The sequence below is a fragment of the Salarias fasciatus genome, chromosome 20 (genome assembly GCF_902148845.1).
Source record: "Salarias fasciatus chromosome 20, fSalaFa1.1, whole genome shotgun sequence".
Lineage (NCBI taxonomy): Eukaryota > Metazoa > Chordata > Actinopteri > Blenniiformes > Blenniidae > Salarias > Salarias fasciatus.
Window position 1 is genome coordinate 12,232,774 of NC_043764.1, and position 27,767 is coordinate 12,260,540.

General features: G+C 42.0%; 1 protein-coding gene across 1 annotated transcript in view; it reads left to right on the top strand.

Moving 5' to 3' along the window:
- The first annotated feature begins 502 nt into the window (after window positions 1-502).
- LOC115408797 (formin-like protein 13) overlaps window positions 503-27,767 on the top strand; it is a 45,270-nt gene continuing 18,005 nt past the window's right edge. The window contains exons 1-11 of the mRNA XM_030119723.1: window positions 503-670; window positions 2,126-2,287; window positions 2,851-2,925; window positions 3,848-4,021; window positions 4,218-4,375; window positions 6,404-6,592; window positions 6,764-7,388; window positions 7,700-7,862; window positions 14,455-14,566; window positions 16,538-16,628; window positions 24,519-24,605. Of these exons, the coding sequence (XP_029975583.1) occupies window positions 596-670; window positions 2,126-2,287; window positions 2,851-2,925; window positions 3,848-4,021; window positions 4,218-4,375; window positions 6,404-6,592; window positions 6,764-7,388; window positions 7,700-7,862; window positions 14,455-14,566; window positions 16,538-16,628; window positions 24,519-24,605 (1,911 nt within the window). The 5' untranslated portion in view covers window positions 503-595. The remainder of the gene's footprint in view (window positions 671-2,125; window positions 2,288-2,850; window positions 2,926-3,847; window positions 4,022-4,217; window positions 4,376-6,403; window positions 6,593-6,763; window positions 7,389-7,699; window positions 7,863-14,454; window positions 14,567-16,537; window positions 16,629-24,518; window positions 24,606-27,767) is intronic.

Here is a 27,767-nt window from a genome sequence, read left to right on the forward strand (position 1 = left end):
GACACTAATTGAACATGCTCAAGACAGCATAATATACTGTCTACAGCCAACCACAGGGAAGAAACAAATTAGTGTATTTAGTGAGATAACTGACTATACAAGTTTCACGTTTTTATTGCATATCCTTTTGGCAATTCAATTTTTTTTATCAGCATATTTGTACTGTTAACTTTATCTGCTTGTATTCGGATAATACACATATGCATATATAGTGCAATAAAACAAGGAAATACAAGGTGGAACAATGAAAAAAGCAATAAAAGTTCACATAAAGGTGAGTTTCAGGGGCCATCAGTGCTGGACAACAGGATTCACAGCGCCCTCTGCTGGATGTAAAGAGAAAAGCAACGCATGGAACACCAGTCGGCACAAGTTGAAACATGTAACCTGACTGGAAATGTCTGCAGTTTCACAGAGAAACTCTTTTGTGGGTGTGACTCACAGTTTTCACCCGAGAGGACTGAAGCATGACCTGGAAGGAGGCGGAGGCTGCAGGCAGACAGAAATCACTGCTCTCTGTATGACAAACAGAGGAAAAGATCCTCTTAATAAACTTTATTTTTGCTTGGGACTCTTTGTGTGAAATCTAACCAGCATGCCAACTTTAGGCTCAAAGAAGAAGGAGGGTCAGCCCAGGCCGGATAAACACTCAGGAAGCTCCATGCCACAGGTACTGTACACGTTCAGGGGAACATTAAAACTGATTTTCTTCAATCAGGAAGTGTCAAGATGCCAGTTGACTGTATTGTGTGCCACCTTGTCTCAAACGGCTCACTAAGTTGTCACAAGAGTGTGTTCTTGTTTCAAGAGAAAACACACTCAGATCTGTGCAGCCAAGTTTTGGTTCACCTTTACTAAAGCCTCTGGAGGATTGTTTGCTTACTTCCTCAATTCAAACCGACTCCCCTGCAGTAGTTTCTCGTTTCCCAAAATCAGGAACCTAAACTTTTTTCGAAATGCGTCAGACAGGAAAAGACCCACATTGTGCTCCAGTAAAAGCTCTTTTTCAACCAGATGTGTAGACTCCAGTGCGCCTTACCCTAAATGTTCTTAATTTACTTTAAAGGACACTGGAGTCCACAGACATTACATGCATTACATATAGAACAAAATCACACAATTTTAACAACAGAATATTTTGAAATTTCATATGGATGCCAAATTTTCAACTATTTTTACATCCTATTGCACTAAACTGTCCAACTGTAGGCTATATATGTTAAAATACATAAGAGTGCATCATGTTTTTAAACTTACAAGTTAATTGCATTGCTGTTTCTGCAATCATAACTTGCAAAGTGAAAGTTTTGACTATTTATTTACATTTTAACAGTGAAAATACGGCCACTGGTTAATAAAGATAGGAAAAACCAGTGATCTTTTGAAATACAATATTTTAAGATGCAGTATTTCTTCATTTGATGAACTAAGGGTTCAGATTCCAGATTCTGAAATAAAAAAGTCCTAAAATATTGTTTTTCAGTTTATGTGTGATAAAAATGAAGTTTCACAGTTCCAACTAAACAGTGGGGAAATCCAACTGTTCTGCTAATCTGATTGTATTCTCATTTTGCAAAAAAAAAAAAAAAAAAAAAAAAGCCAACTACTTACCTACATTGTACTTGCATTTTAGTCAGTAATCATTCAAATGTGGATATAAAAGGAACAAATGAATAAAGATTTAATTGGTGTATTTGTTTTTTTTGAAACCTCAAATCGTCTGGAATTTCTTTATTTAATGATATGTGCATTTGAGATTTCTCAATTTTTTGTAAAACGGGAAACTAATAACAGGGCAACACAGTTCTTCTTTCACATTGGAGTAGAATAGCTATAGCAGGATTTGAAGCCACAGGTTTTCTGACTCCTTCATGAGTAACTTTGTTTTCAGACCTTTTAAACCTTTTTTGTTTATAAAAGTCTGTGACTTGATTTGATAACTTCAGTATTTGGTATTTGTGTATTTCACTGGAAAATGAAATGATCTTGGATTGCAGAGGAATAATATAGATATTAATATTAAGTGTTTACTTTTGTTCCAATGGAAGTAACCCCTCCAACATGGTTTTTTAAGGAATAGAAATCTAACATTCATTCCTGATCTGGTGCGTCTGTGTTCTTTCAGCTGACCAACGAGATGCAGCTGAGCATCATGAACAAAGTGAAGAGTGGAGAGCTGTCCATCGAGGACGCGCTGAACCGGGCCCGGCTGGACGGACAGCTGCTCAGACAGAAGAGTCAGGAGAGAATCAGCCATTTTTCCACTTTCTACACCGCTCCGCAGGAGGTAGCTGCACTTCCATCAAACACTTGACCTTCTCGTGATTTAGATGTAAATTCTGAGCACTTTTAGGGAGATAATATCTAAAAATTTGGTGTTTTCTTTTTTCTTTTGACCCTTTATATCAATGAGGGCCAAAGAAATATGTGCTCTTCTTCATCTTATATTTTAAATGCCAGTAAAGATAATCACTTCCCAAACATCCTGCTAATGGTAACCGGCATCTAAAACTGGAGCAATACAAGAATCACCTGGAGAAAAGGGGCTCAGAAGTAAGTCAAATTAATCAACTAATCACCTACACAGCAGTTCTGACACTATTTTTAAAAATAGTATCAGCACTCCTGCGCAGCTGATCCATGCAGCTTAGACTTATGATAACTGAAGCTGCTAAAAAATACAATGTCACTGGGTCCACTTCTGCTCCCTCAACACTGGTGCAGCAAAAAAGCTGCTCAGCCACCTTGGATCGGTTTTAAGCAAACAAATTCTTTTAATGAAAGAATTCAGATATAAAAGATCTGCTTGGCGATCTGACATTTGTGTTTAATATTTGCTGTTTCCTGCAGGATCGAGAACCAAAACAGTACAACTTCAGTGTGCACAAGCACGGCCGCTACCGGTGGCAGAAGCGAGTTCTTCAGGTGAGTTGAAACAACGAGCGAAGAGCGGCAGGTAAGCTCTGTAATCCAGAGTGATGCTGCTTCACACTCAGACAGGTGAGATCCACCATGTCTGTGTCACACTCAGTGATCTGATCATCTGTATTCACACAGGGAAAAAGATTTTTTTTTTTGTATTAATTAAAAACGTGATGAAAAACTTTGTTCAAGACCTTCAGAAATAGCAAAAATTGAACAATTGGACTTTAAAATAATTTTATTCAGAGAAACATTTTGCTAGTTGAGGGAACTAAAGGTTTTTTTTCAAAATGCTTTTAATTTTTTTTTCTTTAATCATAAAAGAGACATCTAGTTCCTTTTTTCTGTTAAAAAAATCATATTATTCAAAATCATCAAGCATCAAGCAAAGAAATCTGCAATATAGTACCAAGAATATCAGCGACTTAATTAATTAACAATCAAAACAAGAGAACTACAAAAATTAGATTTGATACCCTGGAATTATAGTGTATATGTTACATATTGGCTGTATAAGATGGGTAAATATACTCCCATAAGTGACCCTAATGGATCATGGACATATATACTCTCTCATCAATAGATTTCTACTGCTCTGGCTTCAAACGCCCAGATTTTCATGTTCATTTGATCAAACAGGATTTGAACCTCAAAACACAAAGAGGAAACCAAACACATCAAGTTTCACAGCGAATGACAAAAAGAGCCAAATATATTCACTTTTATGCTTAATTAATTTCATCCTAATTAAAACCCAAACTCTGAGTTTCAGTTTTTTATATAAAGAAGTTATTACTTGATTTATCTATTTATTTATGTTTTGAAAATCATTTTTATCCTACCTTTCACTTTGATCATGCAAAGGCCTAAAAAGTGGTTTGCGGCCCACCAGTTGATCATCTCTCCTCTATCTGCACACATCCAGATTGATTTCACGACCAAGCTGCTGTGCAGCATCGAGAAAGGCATCGTCAAGCGGCAGCTTCCCTTCTCTGCTGTCAAGAGCTGTGATGATGGAGAGAATTCCCGCTTCTCCATTTCCTTCAAAGGTCATCATGATTACGAGCTGGAGGCCACTTCGCTGGACGACAAACACAAGGTGAATTTTGAATTTGCTTTCGCTTGATGAAAAGAAAAAAAAAAAAAGCAACACTAAAAAACTGCACAGTAAATAGGAATCAACCTTAAATTTACATTTTAACAATTTGCACCAGGTGGAAGAAGAAGTGTGTCCTTATGTGAACAATTATGTCTGACTGTTTTATTGGGAATTTACCGTCTTTCTTTTGGTGCAGATTATGCAGCTCGTGAATCAGATCATTTATGGGAACATATACCAGGAGTCTGCAGGGGACGATACAGAGCCGCACCAGCAGCCTGAAGCACCGCAGAGCCTCCGGGACGGAGTGCTGCTGCTGCACCGAGGCGGCCTGGCATCATTCAAATGGGTGAAGTACGGCTCGACCCTTATTACCGCAGCGCCGCCTGAATAAAAGTGACGGCAGCCGCGGGGAATGTGAAATTACTTGTAAATTGTATGTTTCATAAACAGACAACCGAGTCTGTGATTCAGCTCCTTACAACTTATTAATAATACAGCTGCTCTTCACTGTTCTGTTTTCACAATGGAGAGCAGGTTGGTTCTACTGACGTCCTCAAAATATTTGCCTATTTCTGTGTTCAGCTAGTTAGTAAAAAAAAAAAAAAAAAAAATCCCCCCCAAAAAACCTGAAAACTTTCATCCTCAGTAATGACAATGCGAAGATAATTTATTTAATGTAGTTCATAAGTAAACAGGAGTTAAATGTAATAGTGACCGAGAACCAACAACCTGTCACAATTACCGAGCAACAGTTATTCACAGAACTATTGTTCAATTCATCACCGATTGTAGGAGTCAGTGTGTCTATTTTTAACTCACCTGTTTGTCTGGATTCAGTTTTGAACGAGTGCAGAATTTTGCACATATCGCTCACACAAAACTGACAGAATACGTTTGATTCCAAAACCGTAAAGGATAAATGATTTGAGTTTTCGCTTTATCGTGTAGATTTGGGGAGAAAAAAAGTCTGCTCCCTGTTTAATGTGTCATTAAATTTAAGCAAAAGCAGGGATGAGAACTCACCTCTAAAGTCACGACCACTGTGCTGTTTGTAGCAGTTGTAATTTAAGGTCTATTCCTCTGCTGCTTTCTCATGAACAGGTGTTGAAATGACTTCCTGATTGGAATTATTGGAAATAATTTGCATTAATACGAGTTAGAGGCTTTTTTTAGTTACTTTAATTTTTCCTGCATTGACTACATTTCATTCACACGAATATGGTTATTTTAAACTGGCAATCTGACATTAGACATTAGTTTATCCCCCCACTTATCGCATTGCTCATTGTTCATCAACTCAGTGATCTGAGTTCTCAGATCTCCACGATCTGAAGTGAGGTCATTTGAAAGAAGTACAGGAAGACAAAATTCAAACCGAAGTAGATATTGACTTTAGGTGTAATATTAACAAAAATCTCTATCCGTGTAGTTTTTGAACTCTTACCAGGCATGGTGTGTGTGAAGGAAGTAATCGTTTACATGTTAATCATCTGCTTCCTGTGTGAGACCGTTATCAGCCATCATCTTTCAGAGCCAAGTTCCTGGAACTGTTCCCTTTCTGACCGATCTCTGTGTTTCTCTTTAATTCCTCATTCTGTTACAATAGAGCTGAATGTGAGCGTAATGAGCTGGCAGGCAGACCTTTCCCACCTTTGATTAAAGCCACGCAACCTGCTTCGACCTGCTGCTCTAATCTTTTAGCTAAGCTGACCGACTTCTAACGGCGGTGCTATATTTAGCTGAAGGACAGTAATGAAAGCAGCATCGATCCCCGGATCCACACAGTGCCAGATAATAAGCATATTTCCCAAAATGTCTATTGATTCTTTAACTCTTGAGTAGAAATATTCGCTCTCTCTTTATTGCTCTAAATTGACGGTGGCCTTGTGTTGCCCACTTGGCAATCCTGCTGCGGCGCATTTCGCGCACAAAACAAGAGCTAAACTCATCAATCAATGAGGCAGATATGGTGGCAGGCGTTTGCTTTTGCAGATATGCTGTAGATCAGCGCCGGCCCCAGTGGCCTAGTAGAGAGAAAGCACATGCATTTCAAATATACTCCCAGCATCACTCTGTACAGTTTGGAAAACATGGATGGTTGTAACATTTTTTTTGAATTATTGTCAATAGTTCAGTCTCCTGTTACAATAATGCCTTTAAAATTTGAAATAGTCTAGTTATTCACATCTGCCATTGAACAGTATAACTGTTATCAACTGTTATCAACTGTTATCAAGTATCATGCTGTCTTTTTGCACTTGTCTCCCGGAGATGAAATCAGGCTGGAAGTGGCTCCTGAGCTAAACTGAACTTGTTATGCTCGTTGGACACAGTCCTGGTCCTGTTATCCCACATCACCTCCGTTCCACTTCGTTCCAGGTACGAGGTCCAGCTCCACCCGGGCCAGCTCACACTCTCCAGACGGAGGGTCCCGACTGACGGAGAGACGACAACGTCAACGTCAGTATCCGTGCCCATTGTCATTCATCTGTCACACGGCGACACCACCGTCCAGAAGACCCAGAGCCCGGACTCTTTCAACCTGGTCACCCACAAAAATGAGTACTGGTGAGTCCCGGGCTCATTGAGAGGTGTGAATATCACATTTTGTCAACCACACCTCATGATGTTGCTTCATTGCAGGTATAATGCCATCGTTCTGGGCTCAGAGTTGGAATTATTAGACATTTCTCAACCTGAAAAGGGAAGATGAAGTGTGTTTTTGTTGATTGATTTCAGGTTCAAAGTGCCTCTATCAGATCAAACATCAGGCCCTGGCTCCCTGCAGAAGGAGCGGGACGCTTGGGTCCACGCCATTCATAAACTGTGTTCAAACTGGAAGAGGAAGTCCATGGGCGAGCACATGTTTCTGGAGGCACAGAGCTTACGACCCATCAGCATAGCCGAGGACCCTGAAGACAGCGGGTCCGATCGGGAGTCCGGCGGCGGGGCCGACGCTCTCCTGTCCTCTGCTGGTGACACGAGTCCAAATAAACCCACTCCTGATCGGGAGAGGCCTGTCCCGACGCCTCGGGTTAGGACTTCTGCTCCAGGTACCGGACCTGGTACTTCACCTCCCACCCCAACGTCACCGACTGCCCCCTCCGCTGCCGCCCCAACGTCACCAACGTCACCCATCTACTCAACGCCAATGTCGCCTTCTGCAGTCGCCCCATCTGGGCCCTCTCCGTCTTCGACCGTCCCCGTGTCCCCCCTCCATCCGCCCACTCCCCGGGTTGTGAAAGAGCCCCCACAGCCTCAGCCGTTCATCCCGGCTCCCCCACCGCTGCCCATCAAACTGAAGAAAGCCTTCATCAAGCGGCGTACCAAGGCCTTCCACTGGGACCCCGTCGGTCCGGACAAGGTAACGCTGCCAGTTTCCACTCATAACTTCATCCATCAGAAGACACTAGATTACCATATTTTCACAGTTAAGTATAAAACCTACAAAAGGTTTTCATCAGAGAGAATCTTTCATATTCAAATGCAGTATTTATTTTTTTTTTTGCAAACAAGAAGAACAAGGGAGAGGGTTAGTTTCTCTTCATTTGTTTGATATTACTCTTTGTTGTGTGTCAGCTACTTATTTCCCAGTGTTGTTCTTTTGTAATTTCTGTATTGATTTCCTCGTAACATTAATTTGCCTCGGTACTGAATTAATTTGCTTCTTGGCAGATCGCAAAATCATTCTGGAAACAAGAAAGCACCAGGAGGATTGAAATCGACACATCACGCTTATATGAGCAATTTGCTGTTAAAGATCCGGGGACGTTTGCTGTGGCAGAGCCGAGTAATACCCAGCACATTATGCTCAATGAGAAGATCGCACACAACTTCAGTGAGTAGCTCCACCATGAATATTTCAATGAGTTTTTTTTTTCCCCCCCCATCATGAATCAGCTCCATCAGATAATATTCAGGATTTGACGAAGGAAGCAAAATAATAAACACCATTTCCCGTTTGTAATGAGACACCATTCTTCTGGATTAGGCCAAATAAAGGAGCTTATTTCTGCTGTGAATTAGAAATTAGAAGGTGTCTCTTCACAGCCACCAGAGGGAAGCAGCATGCAGAAACTGCAGCTCGGCATGAACGGTGTGAATTTTGAGCATTTTCCTTCATAAGGCGCAGCCTAACCTGAGAACTGTTTGAGGGAGAAGTGCTGCAAATGTCCTCCCTTAAGGGGGAAAAAAAGTCTTAAACTTGGTCTGTGAAGCTGACAGAGGGATATTTTTCATGCCTGCCTGCAGGGGGCAGTGCATCACCAATCCAGCACTGCCAAAACTGGCCACTGAGTCTGCAGAGGGGGGTTGTGGGATACAACATATTCTATTTCTCATCTGATGGTGTTTCACCTTTGATTAACTGAGAGTATATAGCTTGTATATTTCACGAGCTGAGAGCCAGGGGAGAACAGCTCAGGAGCCGGGCTTTCGCAGCTCCTCCGAGCAGCGTGTCACTGCCAAGCTGGTGCAGACGTGGCGGCGGCGGCGGCGGCGGCGGCGGCGGCGGGCTGCTAAATGGAATCAGTGCCAATGTGCAGACCAGCAACATAATTAGGGATCTCATATTTATAAAATATGCATTCAGGATCTGAGCAACAGCAGCAGTGATTTCACGGCCCGACACAGAACGCTCCGAGACGATGATTCCTGCCTGACCTGAAAGTTTGGGTTGTGCCAGGCGCAGCAGCCGAGCGAAGACTGCCTGCAGGCCGACTCCAGGCCATGCACCGTTCTGCTGCAAGCTTCACAAAAAACCTTTTGAAGGAGAAGCAGGGAACTCCTCTCGTTCTGATAACACAGACATAGAAAGCTGCGTTTTGCCACACTGATAAACATCTATTCAAACACAGAAACACAAGTTCGACTACTATGAGCTAAAGTAACCTTGATATTCATATCTAGCCACAGGTAACATAATGCGGCATGTTCATGGACATAACTCTCTGGCCAGGGGTGTTAAACATAAGGCCTACAGGCCAAAACCGGCCTATAATAATGACAATTTTAAAGTAACGGTAACATTTGGAGGAACTGTGATTGTATGTGTTTGTGGTGAATCTGCCCCCTTTTTGTTGCAACTTTTTATTGTGATTTCTTACAAATAGAACGTCCCAATTATGGAGCAGGAGGAACAAACTAATTATAGTTCAGGGGCTAAATACGACCCAGTTTCATCTTGAATCGGCCGGATTGGTAAAATAGTGCCTTAAAAATTATTACAATGTTAACAACAAGCTAGTTTTAATGATACCTTCTGATGCAAAATACAGTGAAATGTCACAACATTTCTCCCCCAGCTGTTGCATTATGCATGCTTTTACAAACTCACCTTGACAGCATCACTTGACGCTAGTTTAAATCTACACTTTCTTTAAAATTTACATCGTTTACTTTGGGGTCTGACGGGCCAGATTGGAGCCTCTTGGAGACTGGTTTTGGCCCGCGGGCCTTATGTTTAACAACACTGTTATAAAACGTCCTCCTCCTAATAACTGATGTATCTTCATCAGAACTTAAGGAGTCAATTACTCACATGTCACTGCAACACCATAATGCACCTATAGGAAAGTCTACTTTCCCAAATAACCGCTACAAACTTGCAGTCAGCTAATAATGTGTCAATAATATCAGCAGGTTTTTTTTTTTGTTTGTTTTTCAAAGCCAGACCGTATTAAATATTGGTACTGAACTACTTCAGTACAAGCACTTCCATCTCCACACTAAAGCACAGCGGCAGGACTAAATTAACTTACATTATTGCATTTTGAATCTGAGTTTCAAACAAGTTTTAATCAATAAATTCTGTTTTTGTAATAAAGCAGACGAGGAGAGAATATGTCCAAAGGTGATTTCTGCCTGTTAAGTCGATTAAAAAAACAAACAAACACATGAATTCCCCCAGGAATAAGAGATGGGGAAAAAAAGGACTTCTCCTTCCCTCTTCCTCCCTTGCTCACCGTCTCTTGGCGGCCCCCCCAGACACACACACACACACACACACACACACACACACACACACACTCGCAGCTCGCCCCCCACCCCACTGCTCTCTCTTGTTTGCATGTTTATCACCACAAACCTGCCTAAATTGGGGCTGTTTATTCAGCTCATATCTCATTCTTTGCCACACTATTTATTCATCTGATCCCATTACACCGAGAGTCCGCGTGCATGCAAACGCTCTCGCTCCCCTTTTTGGTTTCCCCCGTACCACAGAGAAGCGGCTCCGCAGACTGTGAAGCTCCACCTTCATCAGATATCACAAATATGTGATCGATGATTAACAGTAAGAGCTGATAATTAGCATCCGGCACAAAGCTGGCACCACAACGAGAATATGCTGTTTGCAGGTACATTCCGAGGCAGGTGGAGTTTGACAGCTTGAGCAGGTGGTTGCCTGACGATTGCTTTGTTTTTTTTGTGTGTGTGTGTGTAGTTTAATCTGGTAATCAACATGAACCTTATGTGCGAGCAGCAGCATCAAGCTGCACTGAGAGTCGATGATCTACACACCCGAGCTTGTCTTTCAAGAGATCGCAGGAATTTAAAACCTGTTAAACAAGAGGTCGCCGAGTGTTTTGATCTCTCTGAAGTCACACATGGTGGGAAATGCCAGCAAAGCTGTGTTGGAACGTACAGGGGGAGTTTCTGGATCCTTCAACAGTTTTTCACAACAACAGATAGTTGCCCCTGATGTATGAATTTGTGGATCGTCCTAAATTGAGGTTCATGCTAAGATATTAATGGACAATGCACATTGTGGATTTACTACCAATGTATGAAAGCGATTGTGTTGTTCAAAAGGAACTGCATGTCGGCTCAGCAGGCTGCTGCTGTTATTGTGATGAGAGACATGTCCTCCACTGGCTCCCCACAACTTCCACTTGCTGACTTTATTGTAGGATCCTTCCTCTGGTTGCACCTCTGACTTTAATCGTTCGCCGACAAAATGCCATTTCTTTTACAGAGGAGCCCATGTGAGCCTCCTAAAATGAAAAAGACACTGGTTTTACTTATAAAAATGGCTTCAATGATGCAAGATGAACAGCTCTCCAAGACATTATGGAGTCTGGTTGTTAAAAGTTTAACATATTAAAAGAAAGAACTCCAAACTCTATTCTGGATTTGACAGGAAACCGATGAAGAGAAGCCAGAATGTGATCACTGCTGTTTGTTCTTCTTGCTGCAGAATTTAAACTGCTGTGTGGAAACTTTATCTCACCTTTTTCACCAGCGAGGGTAATTACAATAACACCATTAGCAGGTGCTTACCTGGAAACCTTCACCTACAGCCTGCTCCAGCATCGCTGTTGTGGCTATGAAAGAGTTGAGAAACTGTCGTGAAAAGCCTCTCAAGAACGTTGCGTCACCGTTCGAATTGATCCATCTGGCACCGATACAAAAGGAAGAGCAGAGACACACATCTGAATGAGATTGTTCTTTCTTAACTTAGAAGCAAATTCTTCTGATTCAGCCCGTGAAAATCTCCTGTGCGCGTTATCGGCCCGTAGAGTCTGCACGGTACACAACCATCTGGCCGATGCAGGCATGCCAAATCAGAAACCCAGAAACCCAGAAACCAAATCTAAAACTTCCTTTTTTTGTGATCTACAGAGAGATTTTCTTGGTACTTGTAGACTCGGTTTGCATTTTGTGAATTCATTTGATGAATGGCGTGACTGCTGGTGGAGATCAGAGAGAGGTTAGGGTTCCGACATATATATGCAAACGAGGATTGTAAGTTTCGTTTTTGCACTTGTGACTTTGGATTGTATGATGCGGTCTACAATTTGCATCAGTGTTAATTATGTTTCAGATGATTTGCAAAATGCATAGGGAGAACATGCAAACACTACATAAGCACTATCCCCTGTTACTGTCCAAGTGAAAGCACAGGACAAATGTCAATTCGAATAGAAAATATCACAGACTAAGAACTGAAGTTCAGTATTTGTACAACTTTACATTATTGATACTGACGTGACGTGACTGTATTTTATGTACAGCTCCACCGGTTGTTCACAGCCCCGGGTTTGATAACTGTGAGGGATGAATTACCAAAAAGGTCTTGCAGCACACATTCATATTACTTTTTTTTTTCCCACAATGAAACTGAATATTTCATAAAAGTCAAAATCTGAAAATTTGCCAGATATTAGGAGAAGCATTAACAGTACAGTGGAAGCGTAGAAGAGTCGCAATGAAGAGGAGTATTAAATATGCGGTTAATCAAAGTGCATTTGGTTTCGGACTGTGTGTCCGACTAATATGGGTATTTACCTTGAGCGCCGCGGCGCACGCTGCCTCTGTAATGACAGAAAATGTGGCTCTCCTAATTAAAAGTACACCTGTGGCTTCCCGGGCTTCCTGTGGGACGCACTCTCCATTTCCATACTCTAATTTGCCAGGGCAATGCCCAGTTTGTCTGAGTGCCAGTCAACAAAGCACCTCATTTGCACTTGTATCTGTGTATCTGTGTGTGTGTGCGTGCGTGTGTGTGTTTGGGCGGGGGCAGATGAAGCAGCCGAACCCTCACTTGTGAGGACTGTGGTGTTTCTCAAAATACTTTTTGATGTTGTGATTCCTCACTCGAAAACGTAACATGAAAGCATGTGTTGGTTCTGGCGAGGGAATTGCTGTCTGGAGTCTTTAATGTCAAGGATTTGGAGACGTGATGATTACAGCTTTGTACCTCTGATACGCTTCTCATTAGGATGATTATTTTATTCACTTTGTCATGAGCAGACTTTCAATCAGTTTGATGAAGTGGATTTCATAGTTGTCTGCAGCTGCCTGCAGCCTGACTGTAAGAGCATCTCCAGGTCAGGTCAAGGTTGAGTTTTGGTTCCTTGCTTTGTGGAGTTTGCACGTTCTCAGAGGGTGTATTGTTTCCTCCCATAGATGTGAGTTGGTGTGTGCGTGTATTTCTTCCGACCTGTCCAGGTTGTAACCTGCCTTCACCTGAAGGGCTCCAGACCCCCCACGGGGCCTGATCTACTGACGGTTCTTCACAAATGAAACCAGGTGCTGAAGTGGGCCTGCTCCAGTTACCTTATTACCCATGATTCCCAACACTTCTTATGCAACAACACAACTGTTGGAAGCAGAGCGTCTTTAATGATGCTCCGCAATGAATAATTTAATCCATTTGCAGTTCTGAAAGCGGAATAAAAATACAAAGAACATTTACTAAATTTCAAAAACTAAATACACAAAACCGAGCTGCAGGTTTCAACGCCCTCTGACATCCCTATGGGAACAAATCAGGGGCATTATTTATTCAAAAGCATTATTAAGCAACATTTATTTATCTGTTTTTGACACCTCAGTTTTACATCCTGAGTGATCATCATTGATTCCTCTTTTTAATTTAATACGGAAGTGACAAAAATGTGTGGAATAATAGAGCACCCGCTAAAATCCACTGAGCAAGGAAGTGGGACAGAGGTGGGGAGGACACTGACAGAGGGCAGGCCAAACCAGGAAGTACACTGATACTGCAGACATTGTGGGTATTAAGAAGAAAGCAGAAGACTCATGCAGGGGTGTGAAACAAGTAACAGTGAGAAGAGTGTGTGATCAATTAAAAAAAAAAAAAAAAAAAAACACAGGATGCAAAGAGTGTCACTGAAAAGAGTTTAGATTTAATAAACTTAAGTTGAGTCCTACTACTTTTTAGAGCATGTTAGGCTTTCATTGTATTGACTTTATGTTTTATTTGTGTTTTCACGTGTTTGAAATTAAACACTTGAAAGCTGTAAAATGCCTCACATGGAAAACTTGGATTTTCCACCAAGAGGGTGTTATAAGAAGGCTGAATGTTGAAAGAGCACTTGTTTTTATTGTTATTGTAAAAACATTTGGTTATATATAAACTATTTTAACATTAATTCAATAAGTAAAACTCGTAAAAACAATATGAGTTTCCAAAAAATGTAGTAAAAGGAAGTCGACTCAGTTTCAAGCCCTCAGAATAAGCCGGTAGAGTGTGTATCACAGTCAGCAGGTCATTCAGGAGCATTTTCAGACCTCCAAAGGTTTATAGTTTCCTGAAGAATGACAGCTGGATCGGACTTTAACCGAATCAATTCCAGAACATCTGACGGGCTCCAGTTTGTGAAAAATGCCCCTTGTGTTTTACATTTTTGTCTCAAACTCTAATGAAAGCTTCCCACGGCTCCTGAATTATGCAGAGGCATTTTCTATAAAAACGTAAAAGAATCACATCAGCTTTGACTTGATCGAATGCAAATTTGTGCATTCCCCTCAGGCGTTTGGGAGAAAGTAATTAAGCAAAAGGACCCTTTGTCTTCTGAATGCTTTTTGAGTCATTTCATCGCGGGATAAGAAGACTATCCGTCAAAGAGGAACACTTTCATGTACCATTGAGTGTGTTGACTTTTTCTAATCTATTGTTCCTCCAGACATTTTCCTCAAAAGTTTCCTGGTGCAGCCGGGAGAGCTGAAGGACAAACTGTTCGTCATTAATGAGGAAGATGGAGGCCTGTCTGATGAGCACATCACCTCTCTGCGGAGGTACGACTCTGTGCCAAAAAACTGCTGCTTTGTATTCACTCCATATAGCCTGACGACTGGAGCTGAGAGGTGAATGACTTTTTGTGCCCGGGTCCGTAGGCGCTGGATGTGTGTGTTGGCAAAGGTAAAAAAAAAAAAAAAAAAAAAAAAAAAAAAAAGAAAGAAAATTTTGGAAGCCAGAAGCTTTGCAAACCCTCAGCAGAGGACGGGAGTTGTGAGTGTGTGTTGCAGCCAGGACCATGTGAAACAGGGAAACAACGTGAGCAGGCAGCGTGTTTCACACACTGCGTACTAATACTAAAGAGCAGATGCCAGAACCTTTTACCAGAGCAGCTTACTAATAAAACTTTCATCCTGGGTTATTTGCGGAGATGGAAACTATTGACATACCCTGAGGAATATCTCAGGGAAAAGGGGGTAAAAGGCTTCCTGACTGTTACCTGCAGTTTACTCCGGATGCTGACCTCCTGGAAGGCACCACTGATCTAATGTACTGCGAGGAGGATTTTTTTATATATTCGATGAAAACGTAATATATATTTTAATGCGCTGCGGCGTGGGCCCAAGGAATGAAAAAAAATCTTGAAAGAACCACTCCCAACAGGTGCTGCAATATTAATGAACCGTGCTACTCCAGTGGCACGGAGCCCGACTCCGGAAAAGAAAAAAAAACAAAACAAACAAACAGCAAATGTCTTTGGTTTGAGGTCAGAACGCAAAGGAGTGACAGAAGGAGGAAGTCCAATTTAAACCGAGCGGGTACAAGCCGGCAAATGGCTGTTCCCATCAGCGTCTCGCTGGTTTATGGGACCCGACGAGAACCATCAGCGCCGCCCGGCTTTTAATCGCTCGCCAGCAGAAATCAGTCTACTGGCTTCAGTCCGGCGCAGAGAGCCAGGGAACATGCAGCGACACCAAGGGCCAAAGGTCAAAGAGCGGCAAAGTAAATACGACAGAAGGAGAAATTCATCTTCGACTGTTATATAAATGTTTAAAATCAATCGACAGACAGGAATACATGTTTTCATGTTTGTGTCTCGGAGAAGCAGCGCGTTGTGTTTCATGCGCTGCAACTTTTGACCTCAGGTCGGTTCAAGTTAAATCGGCACAGACAATCTTGGATTTGCTTCATATTTTATTTAAATACCTTCATCTTGTTTGCAAAGCTTCTGAATGGTAAGTTTATTTAAGATATGGTTTATTGAATCTTTTTTGACAAAACAAAGGAAAACTCGTCAAACCCGTCTCATTACAGCGTTAGATTTTAGTGACGTGTGTAGTAAGTAAAAGTAAGTCAAACTGCAACTTGCAGGATCTGAAATACCAGTTTTTCAAGAGCTGGAAGCATCAGAGTTCAGCTCAGTCCAGTTTCGAAGGCTCCTGTAATCTGATGAGTAAAGGAGGTCAAACTTTCACACAAGGCATTCAAACTTCAATAAAACACAACAGACACAGGCTGACACTCCTGGATAATGTTCATATTGATAAAAAATACCTCAAATTCTTTGAGCCATTCACTTAAATCTGTCCCGTGTTGTTTTATTCATGTTTATCGACAGATGTTCTCCCCTCACTTGCAAGTTTTTTTTTTTTCATAAAATCGGAGGAGCAAAGCTATTGATGCCCTTGAAAGCCTTATATAATAAGCAACTCTCCATTAGTTTAAATATTCATGACAGAATGACACCCCGTCAGTCTGAATGTGTCCATAGTTTCTGTTTATTACAAATGTGACACTCAAACGGCACTAATCTGCGTTATCAGGACTGTGCCAATGTGATTTGCTCGGAGTCACTTTTTTGCAAATGAGCTTCGGAACACAAGAAAGAAAATGAAGAAAGAAAGACGCTTCTTGGGGGGAAATAAGCAAATTGTTCTACCTTCAGCACTAAGTAGTGTATTTATTTGTTTGTTTTAAAGGAAATGGACGATCCACTCTTGGAAACATTGAAATTGTTTGTTTAATTCCAGGTATGTTCCCACCGTGGAGGATGTGGAGATGTACAAGTCCCACAAAGGGCCGGTGTCAGAGCTGCACATCGTGGACCAGTACATGCTGGCGGTACGGTTGCCTGCTTTTTATATTAATTAACAAAAACACTGTATTCATTTTTGGTGCATACTTTATCCAAATAAGGGTTGCAGAGCACTTGAACCAGTTCAACAGTTGTGCTTCACATTCTTAATCACATTCACACACACACATATCCTCACATGCAAGTGTTAACAGCTGCCATGCAAGGTGGATCCTTGCATGCATCTTACTGAATCCAGTGATAAAAAAGGTTGTCTTCTTCCAGTTTTTCAGACTTTTTTCCTGTGATTATGAAGTTTTGTCAGGATTACGCCTCAAAAAGTAATGAGGAGAAAAACAATCCTGGAAAGAAAAATCATGAATTCCTCTGTCATTAGATTTCTGCTGCACCCGTCTTAGACAAACTTCCCTACCGCGGGATAGATCGCCTCTTCCTGGATGGCCACAGTCCTGCTGGGTTTTATCTACTTCATTGTACCTGAGTGTAACGAGTGGCTTGTTAGCAATCATAAACACCAGGCCTGTTGGAGAAAGGAGACGTACGGTGGTCTGCCGGGATCAGGAGTGGACACCTCTGCCCTAGCAGAACACGTCCTCAGCAGACTTCTCCAGAGTTTGAGCTCTGGGAAAGACTTCTTTAAAGGGTCACAGGAAGGAGAACTGGACAAAGTCCAAGTGGACATTGGGTCAACTGTTCTTCAACTCAGTATCAATTTAGCGTGACCAAGTGGTCTGGCGCTGCGCCAGATGATTCTACAGCAGTTTCATGATTGCAGACAAATTGTGAGCGTTACGCTTAAATCACTGGGGCTTTTCCAGAGTTGGAAAAAGTTCATTCTTCGTAGTGTGGCCCAATGCTGTCACCTCAACTATTGTCAGGCAGGCTTCTTAAGTCCTTAAAGTCTTCAAAATAAACACCTGACTAGGAATTGGAATGGAGGGATGTTGATGTTAGCAGGAATCAGCAGCGCAGTGACTCCCTTTCTGTCTTTGACACATCATGGAGTAGACTGAGTCTTATTGGCCACAATAAGTCTATCAGAAGAAGAATCTATGACTTTAAACACCATCAGGAGAACCTCTCTGCAACACACGCACACTATAGGCATGATTAATAGTTTTTCTTCACATGTTCCAGCAGATCTACAATAACAATGTCAGTTCCCAGAGTGATACTTGAGGTGTTCTCACTCTTGAAATAACAATACTTCTCCATCAAAGTGTGGATTTAGTACACCATCCTATGGATCAGTAGAGACATTTCTTACACGTATCAGACAATTAGTGGGCTTCAATGATAAAGAAAGATAATTTAAAGGAACTTCTATGTTTGCATGTTGCTCTTTTATGCATGCATGCATTTAAAACACACCACTAACACTAACTAGTGCCCTGGTGTGCAAAGTACAATACTTTGAGTGTTTCTGCTTCCGACATTTAAGTGTGTACAGTGATCATTTTTTTATATTTTGCCATCCGGACAGAATGCTTGCATTTCTAGTCGATCTTTCTGAGCCTCAGTTTACTGGTGTGTCTGTGCTTGTATTCATATTGCATCTCTACAGCAGTCTGTTCAACACAGAGAAGGCAGCAGTCTTCTCACCATGAAAGCACTGAAATAACTGAAAACTGTCTCTAGCCGGTGTCTGTAAAATATCCTCTCCTCGAAAACAGTGTCTTAAAAAAGTAGCTTAACATTTCTAGTTTATAACGCGGTCAGTTTGGAGCTTTAACTCAAGATATTTACAGACGGTGAAAATCCTCCTTGAGTCCTCGTCCCTCGGCCGATGCTCAGTCTGATAGGAGTTCTGAAGGACTCTGGCACAGCAGAGCAGAAACCACTTCACCGCCGCTTGACATCAATTGACATGAACCCCTCAGCAGAGCGGCTCATCAGCGAAGGAGGACTAATGTCATCTGTGTGGAGACGTTCTAGGATAAACAGCAACAAATGTAAAGCTAACTGCAGTTTCTGCACTGGGCTTGACTCTGAAGGAGCGACCGAAGAGAGGAACACATGCAAATGGGAAGTGAATGCTAAGTGATGCAGAAGAGGAGGATGCGCCCACACAGCAGTAATTACAATATCTCATTGATCATATTTCATTTCATTTCTCAAAAAAAAAAACCCTGGCAGCAACAGACGAGAGTCAAGAGGCTCCAAAGCACAATTCACAGTGTGGCTGCATGTTAGAAAAACACAGTGAATGGTCACTTTCAGTAAGTACTGGTGCTCAGAACGGATCTATTCCTGATCCTTAGTCACCTGCCGTCACGCTCGCGTACCGTGGGTGTCGTGACGAGCTTCATCTGTTTATCAGCAGCCATGTGGAGGTGCTGGAGGGAGCAGGGGTGGAAACATATGACCTGTGAGAACATCCCTCTCTACAGGAACATCTAACACCACACAAAGATGACGCCATCTACCTAATGCATGAAGCCGGCAAAACATGCAGGAACATCATGTACTTACATTGCATTACATGCAACATAATCAGCTCTAAGTAAAGCAGGAATTCAAATGTTGCACTTGTTCACTTTCCCCTCCTGAAATGTAGTGTCCTGCAAATTTAGTCATTCTGCACACTCTCCCAAGAAGCCATTATTTAAATCCAGAAATTGAAAGCTCTGGCATATTCTTTATGAATTATCACAATTTTTTTATCTTCATTATTACTCACCATCAAATGTGACTTCCATGCCATGCGTTCTCTGGACGTCCTGCACACACACACATGAACACACACAGTGCACTGATGTGTGTGGCCTGCTGGAGCTTTGTTGGACTTGTTAACTGCACATTTCTTTACAGCCCGCGAGCCGCTGTGCCGTTATTTAATGTACGCTGGATGCAGAGGGCTCTGCGGATGGATTACATGCAGTGTAAAGAGTAAAGAAAAATGTTCCATTTTTTTTTTTTTTTGCAATTTGTCACAGGAGCAGCCGACGTGACTGATCCTACAAATGCGTGTTCCTTAGAAATATAATGATTTGAAAGGGTTGTAAAGAAAGGTTTTAGGAGTTGGAAGATGGGCCATACCGCACACAGCTGGAACATTTTACTCCTCAAATAGCATTTTTCAGTTGAGTGCTGAAACTGTAAGACTGGAAAGTATGATTGTAACAGTAACACTTTCCACTTTATTCATAATCATAACATCTCAAGACAAAAATAAGGAATGGTGGGAAAAGGAATTCCCCTGATGCCCATTATCTTCCCAGCGCTTTGTCTTGAACCCTCTTCACATGTTATTTAAATGTAATGGTACAGAGTTATCACTGCTACACATGAATAATTTAATAAGCACACATTTCCAAACTTTTTTTGTTGCTTTTTTGCAGATTTTGAAGTGGAAAAAAGAAATTAAAGCCCCTTTCAAAGATTCTCTTTAACAGTCATTTGGTATGTGGAAAATCTGGGTCACCCACTAAGCAAATAATTGCACTTTTGTGTATTGAATGTTTTTTTTTTCTTCTTCTTCTTCTTCTTCTTCTTCCATTTTTAACCCACAAATAAGTACTGGCATTCAAGCAAGGACACTGGAAATGTGCTGCGAAGGTTTCATCAGCAACTTGAAGTTGCATTTCATTTTAGGACGGATTAGAGCGTTTCGGCGTCTTTACTGGCCACAACACGCTGACATTTAATGAAAGTCTGTCCTCCCCCTCATCCGTGCAATGGTTCCTGTGTGTCCGCCTCGCCTCACCGCTCCACACCTCCATATTTCCACCGCTGCTGTGTTTTTCACTCTCCAACTATACCTTTGATGAATTTGGCCAAAGACCTCAATTCAAACTTTACTGGCGTGAGGCATCGATTATTTTTTTTTTTTCTTTTTTCTTGTGAAGATGAGTTGAGGAGTTAAGGTTTTCCCTCTGATGAATCTCTCCACTTAGAGGCTGTTTGTTCCTCGACGCCGCTCAGTGAAACAGTGCACCGCTGCTTTTATGGCGGACGAACTTTCCCTGCTTCCCTTGCTGCTGATTTGCAGTCGCCGGATGAGTTTAGCTCAACCTTTTCCACTCGGCACACCGACGGTTGTATCGGACCGCCTTTGAGATCGTAATACTGAACGTTAAAAACATAATTTAAATGTGTACGAGGCCGTTTGATTAAAGAGCAGCACCAGTCAGAAGCAGACAAGTCAAACAATGCCGAAGTAAATCTGTCAGAATGTAGTAAAAGAATGGAACATGGAATAAAATACGAAATAAATCAAAAACTGTGTTATTAAAGGATTAAAGAAAAAAACTGAGGAGAAAGAGACTCGGATGACTTTAGGACAGTAAGTTGAAGTGAAGTGAAATGACAAGGAGGGTTTAATGACATGATCTAAATGAAAGCACTGATTCTCTCGGCTTTATATCCTGAAGAAGGTCGTTTTAAGGCCGACGGGCCCTGATGGCAGGAGTGCGGCTATCTTCAGATTTTAATCTTGGATTTGGAGCAGCCAGAAGGGGCCAAGCTGTGGATCTGAGGCTGTGAACAGGCTTAGATGGCAACAGTCATCCATCCATCCATCCTTGATGCTACTTCATCCGAGCGCGGGGTCGCGGGGCGCCGGAGCTGATCCCAGCTGACGACGGGCGAAGGCCGGGTTCACCGGAGACGGGCCGTCAGTCAATCACGGGGCAAATAGAGGAAGACAGACAACCAGACAGACAGAAAAGATTCTTTCTTGGATTTATTGAAGAGAGAAAAGAGTTTAATTTGTAAAAAAAAAAAAAAAAAAAAAAAAGAAATAAATAGTCATAATTTTTCAGGTGTTAGAAAATGGCCTAGTTTTTAATAATGTAGCATAACTGGGGCAAATTAGATTGAATACTTTAGTGGATTATTGACTGAAAAATTAATTCAAGACATAACACCTGAGGTACCGGTAGTTTTGTTGTGATCAGTGAAATTCAGAGATTGCAGACTTCAAAGTTGATCTTGTTTTGTCTTCCACTCGTTCCCCTTCAATCTAACTGTTTTAATATTTCAGGCTGAGACAATTGCAAATTGGAAACAGTTTGGCATCTTTTTAAATCTTTCTCCTGCTTTGAATCCACGACTTGGCTTCACTGAGCAGACAATCCGCCTGCTGCTCATCAGAGGTAGAAAGATGTCAACGTATCTGTGTCACCAGCTGACGATCCTAATATCAAGCATTCAGTTTGTGTTCAGGTCAGATTTAACACAAAAGTTACAGTAGATTAATTCAAACTAGAAAATATAGCTATAGTGTCTATTCTCTTTCACAGTTAAAGTCATTTATCAACTCAGACCATAAATTTGTTTAGTTTTCACACCTGCTTCCTGGGATTCAAACTCAGATCACCCACACTCAAGGTTAAGTCACAAAACATGTACATATCTGCTGCACAACTACAGTTCACAGCTTCACTAGAGTGAGAACTGGAGAAAGTACAGTGTTTCATATCTTATTCACAAGACAGAAGAAACACCACCTTCCCCCCAAAAAAATTGTAGAAAGTCCGCTACATCCTCGTTCATATTTTTCAGTTATGTTTCGGTTGATTCATGCTCGACCTTTTCCTTTACTCCACCTGGTTGTGTGAATTTATTTATTCTTTTCATCTCGATCGCTTAAGATACAGGTAAAGTCTTAGAAACTTGGAGACCGCCGCTCCATGATGGACTGGGGCGTACACAACCGTCCATCATTTGAATTAAGTGTGTATAGAAGATGAATGAACTTGTACTTTATTTATTGCGATCGCAGATTCTTGATATTGCAAACTATTTTATCCAAAATTGCAGAGTAATTTGTGATTTTTGTCAGACATCAACCTGCAGAAAAAGAACCATATTTCAAAGCCGCTCCTTTGCTAGAAATCACCCGTCTAATGACTTGTTGTGATAAAGTGCAAATATTTAAGGCTTTCTTCTTTAGCTTGAAAACATGGGCTCCGCTATTGTTGCGACACAATACCGGAGCGGCCTTGTTGCTCTGGAAGCTGCAAATCAACATGTGAGCTGCGGCTTCTGTAAACCTCACTGATCTTTGGTGGGAAAGTGCAGAAAACTTCCGTTTGCATGCCACCGAAATGTGGGGCGACCATAGCAGCGGTGGCACCTGCTTGCACCTAGGGAACAGTGTGCATGATTATCCCGTTTTGTGTGGTTATTTGGGTGTGTGGAAGGATATTTGTGTATGTAATCAGGTTTTTTTTTTTTTTAAATGTGTGTAATACGATCAGTGTACTTTAAAAGATCTATAAATGTCTCCTTTGTTTTCTCCACTTGCAGCTGACCTCTCAGCAAAGTGAATTTTCCGCAGTGGATTTTGTAACTCCTGGCAAACGACAGGGTTTTGTCTCCAAGGCGGTTTTTTTTCTCCCCTGATGTGTTCTGGCTGGCGAACTCCTGTCAGTACTTTTAGTTTGTACTCTGTCTCATCTCAAAGCGTTATAACACCTAAGCCCCGTTGTTTCCAAGTGAAGACGCAAAACCTTCGTTGGGTTTATTGTGTCTGTTAAACAGTTCTTCTGCACATGCGCAAATAGACGAGTGTTTTAAAGGTAATTACAAATGAAGCTGAACAAACTTATGCAGCTTTTCGTCTCTTGGTGCCGTCACGGTTCTGAGTTGACATATAGGCCAAGTGTGCTGGTTCTGTAATTGTACCTAATAATTAGTTTTGCCCTCAGTAAGAAATTACCGACAATTAAAACAGCATCCAGTCGATATTTTCTTGCTGTGAGCCTAAATGAAGCCTCATAAAGCAGCTGGAGCTGCAGCAGAGTCAAAGTCTTGTTTCCTTCACTGTTGACATTCAGAAACCGTCTTTTTATCCGGCGAACAGTTTTGAATAATCGCTTCGCTCTCTGGATATTTGTGGACGTGACACCCACATCAATAAAAGGCATTTTTCACTATTGAACAACAACAAAAAAATATCAATACATTAAAGTCAGGGGTGTGACATTTGTCTTCAGATAAATGAAATCCCTCTGTTTCTGTCCCAGCTGCTGCTCCGCTGTGCTGCTGTTGTCTTTTCTTTGCCTTCCCTCCAAACCCTGCATGAGTGTATGTTTATTCTAAAGCCCTATGTTTGAAAGCTGATCAGTCTCGGAGTGTAAAGTAAAAATCCAGCGCTGTGCCAAGACAGACATCCTTCAGCTTGTTCCGTCTTACCTCTGAAAAAATCTGCAGAGATGAGAATACTTCTGTTTGTGCGTCTGAGATCTGTCGCAGCCGAGGAAAAAAAAAACCCCCAAAAAACAGTCATATGATTCCCTTAAACAGTGACAAATGTGTGAACGCTTTTTAGCCCAAAGAGGCTGAATTAAAACAGTCTTACCTTGGCATGAAACCAGCATGATTGTTCACCTCCGATTAGAAATTTAAAATGTGTCAAGAAATGTGACGAGCCGAGCCGAGCGATGCCTGAGTGTGTGGAAGATGACACATTCTGGGAGGGTAGAAGGAGGCGGGGGGGAGGAAGAAATAAAATGACTACATTGTGTTGATTTCAAACACTAATCCTAATATCGTTCCCTTAACTATCTGTCAGAAGAAAAAAAAAATTGGCCTTTGGCTTGCGGGAGACGGTACCTGAGCACGAGCGGGACGTTCTGACAATGTGGAGTGATTTATTAGAGGTTAGCACAGACACAAAGGTCGACTAGGCAGCTCAGCCAATCGTTTAAAAGTGTCAGGCCTTCAGTTTCTCTGTTAAATCACCCCGCCGACAGGCCCGCAGCACTCCACTCTCGCCCTGCGGTAATCTTTCCAAAGGAGTGGAGTCGGCGAACAAGCAGGCAGCCGCGCAGCGGCCGTGTCTCCCCGGAGCACGGCCCCGGCAGCAGCACGCCTCTGAATAAATCACATGGAAATAGGCTGTACGGCGACGTGATAATTGTGCTCCCTTCTGTACGTACGCGGCTCATTATCTCTCCCCTCTCCTACAGATGTGCAACATCCCCTACCTGGGCACGCAGCTCGACCTGCTGCTGACTCTGAGAGAGCTCCCGATCAGCATGAACGACCTGCAGCCCGTGAGTTCACCCCCCCTCACCCCCCCCTCACCCCCCCGCCCCCGATCGCCCGCCGAGCCAAATCAAAGGTCGAGTCAGGCTGTTTTTAAACTTGCTGCCCCACTTCAGCGAGCCGGAGGAGGACGAAACCTGCACAAATGTATTCTGTAATGCAAATGTTAATGCTCAGACACACCGAAGCTTCAGACTTAAATGAAAAGAACATCTGTGGACAAACTGAGATTAATACATGAAAGCTTTTTCCTCTTCCAGTTTGACTTTTTTTTTTTATGTTTGAAGTGGTGCGTTAAGTAGTTCCTATTCTATTTGCTTGATGGTTAAGAGTCTTGAAAACAGAAAAGGAACGAGAAGCACTTTAAGACACTTCCCTTCATTTGACGGAGAAGAAAGGATGGAGCTTAATCAAATCAAGTTCCATTTTTGTGTAGGTGGCATTAAACTTTCCTAAAAATCTCCCATCAAAAAAAAAAAAAAAAAAAAAAAAACACGATGAAAATCCATTTGAGAGTTTTATCAAAAGAAAGAAATTCTCAGTTTGTTCTGCAAACTTCTGTGTGAAGGGTGGGGATGGGGGTGGGGGTGGGGGTGGGGGGCTTCATGTCCGTCAAACGGTGAAGTTTTGGGTCTTTGTGTTGAATGCAAAGCTTAATGTGTTGGTTCTGACGGGTTTTTATCTCAGCTCGGTAACATGAGCATAGCTTAAATTCAGCCTGCTGCCTAAAATTCACCAAGTTAAACGCTGCACTATCTGCCCACTGTCAGATGAGGTGAAACACACGGATTATTCCGTTATCAAGACTCCTGTTGACATTTTGACCTCAGAGTAATGATTTGAGCCAAACTGTGCCGACAAAATATACTTTTCTCTCAGCTTTTCGGACACATGCACACACACACACTGTTTCAGGTGTGATTTCACTTTAAACAGTGTGGTCTGCAGCTTTCACATCATGGGATAAAAGTAATTCCATAATTTCAATTAGTTTTATCTTCTATTAAATCCTTCTTTTTTTTTTTTTTTTAATCAAGATGTTATCATAAAAATTAACAGTCTGTTTTGTTTTGAAGTCATCCCGTGACTCAAACAGCCAGGTATTTTGACTTATGCAGGATGAACATCCAGACGTGGCCGGTTCGTTATTAGTCAGACTGATCGTTAACGGAGGATTGCTGTTTATTGGCATCGGGTCTGCAGGGTGTGAAGATATTGCAGTCAGACAAGAATACCTCCCAGCTTCTCAGGTCGTTTTTATTTCTCTCTTTATTTTTTTTTTTTCCCTCTTCTTTTTATTGCGATTCTCTCAAGCTTCTGTTCCTTTCAGCATCAGTGCTTCAGTCCTAATCTCCTGTCTGCTGACTGTCTGGGAATGAAGAGAAACAACGGCTGAGACTGATGGCACTGTAATCTATTGACTGTGACTGTAATTTTTCTTAGTCTAACACACAGAGACAAACATATTGTGCGCCGGCAAGATGACTCGACAAGAAAGATTAGCAATTTCATTAAGTTTCAATTTACTCTGAGGTTGTTTTTTTTTTTTGATGTTTTTCTTTAGCAGCCTTGGATTTATTAAAAAAAAAAGAAAAAAAAGAAAGGTCATTCAATCAAAACTTCGGTATTTGCATGCAGGTATGAGGTGACAGAAACTAAGCTGCAATCCAAACTTCAGTCTCTCGTAGAACAATGTGTTAAAAAATGGAGTCTCGGCCGCTGCGTCCTCTAAATCCTTCAATTCTCTGACACAACAGGCGTCTGGATGCCTGAACAATAAGGCTTTACCTGCCAGCCGACGGGCAGGGCTCGAGGAGAGGAGATGGAGAAGTCGCCGCCAGGGGGACGCCTCTCATCCGCGTCCTTCTTGTCGGCGTGTCTCTGCCAGGATGACGGGTTTCGCCCTGTACTTTTCCGTCCAGCGCCTTTTTTTAATAGAGTTTTTTTCTGCTCTGCGTGCAGCCGTTTCAAAATACACTCCGTAAAGTCCAAAACAAAGATGTGATGTGAAGCCCAGCAGCGCTTTAGACACGAAAAAATAGATTTGAAAGTGTTAGAATAGTAACCGATGCTTTTGATAGAAATTCAGAGATGAAAACTACTAAAATCTCACAATTTAATATCTAATTTGCAATTATTCTTACTATTTTCATCATGTTATGACTCACTCAGTGTCACTTGTTGTTCGAGGGGTTCAGGGTTACTTGGTTAGAGTTTGTTGTATCCAGATACAGAGGTGTTTGAAATAATTAACCTTTACTAATCACTTAATCACCCCGATGGGCTTGATCATTTCAAGTGGCTCGTAAAGTGACTTCACTCCTTTTTTCGGAGATTAAAGCAGTAAATTGTCACTTTCCTCAACAACACCTTAATCTATGAGGCGCTAACGAACAAGAGAAAAGGCAGCACCTGTAAAATGTCTGTTCCTCTTCTCATTCGTCCAAACCGGAGGCGAACAGCACGAACCGATAACCACTTTTACATGATGATCTTTAATACATACAAACAACAGTTGTGTTTTTTAAGACCGACTGTAAAAAGTCGCAAAATAGGCCATGAAAATGCCCTTAATGCACCCGAGTGCTGAAATGATCCGTCTGTAAATACTTCGGCGAGTGAATGGATCAGACAAAATTCCCTGAGGGGACGCCATGCGACTGTCTCGGACAGTGATGTGTGTGAACGCGACGCTGCGGTGGATTCCTGAACCAGTGGAACAGTGTAAGATTCTCTCGTCCGCCGCGTGGTGAGATTGATAATTCGGAGCGGAGAAGCTCCGGGAACCGACGGCGTCCCGGTCTCCGTTGCCGGTGGGGAAGGCAGCAGATGCACATCTGCCAAAAACAATGACTAAATCCTCACCGCCGAGGTGTTTTGATTTCTGTGAAAACAACATTTCTGGTGTTGATCAAGATTGTTGTTTGAGTTCGGCTTATTGCTGCCCCCTGCGGTCGCCGGCACGAAAATATCCGGCCCCGCTGTGGCTTTCGCACCAGCATCTGCAGGCTGCCATCCCCACGCGGTGAGGAATGTGCCTCAATTTTCATCTCAGAAACATGAAACCATCAATGTTTTGCCAGTGTTATGTTTCAGTGGCAAAAAGCCCGAAATGATCGTCTCATGCCGTTTTAGTCACACATTTAAAAGTTTTCTGCTCAAAGAACAGA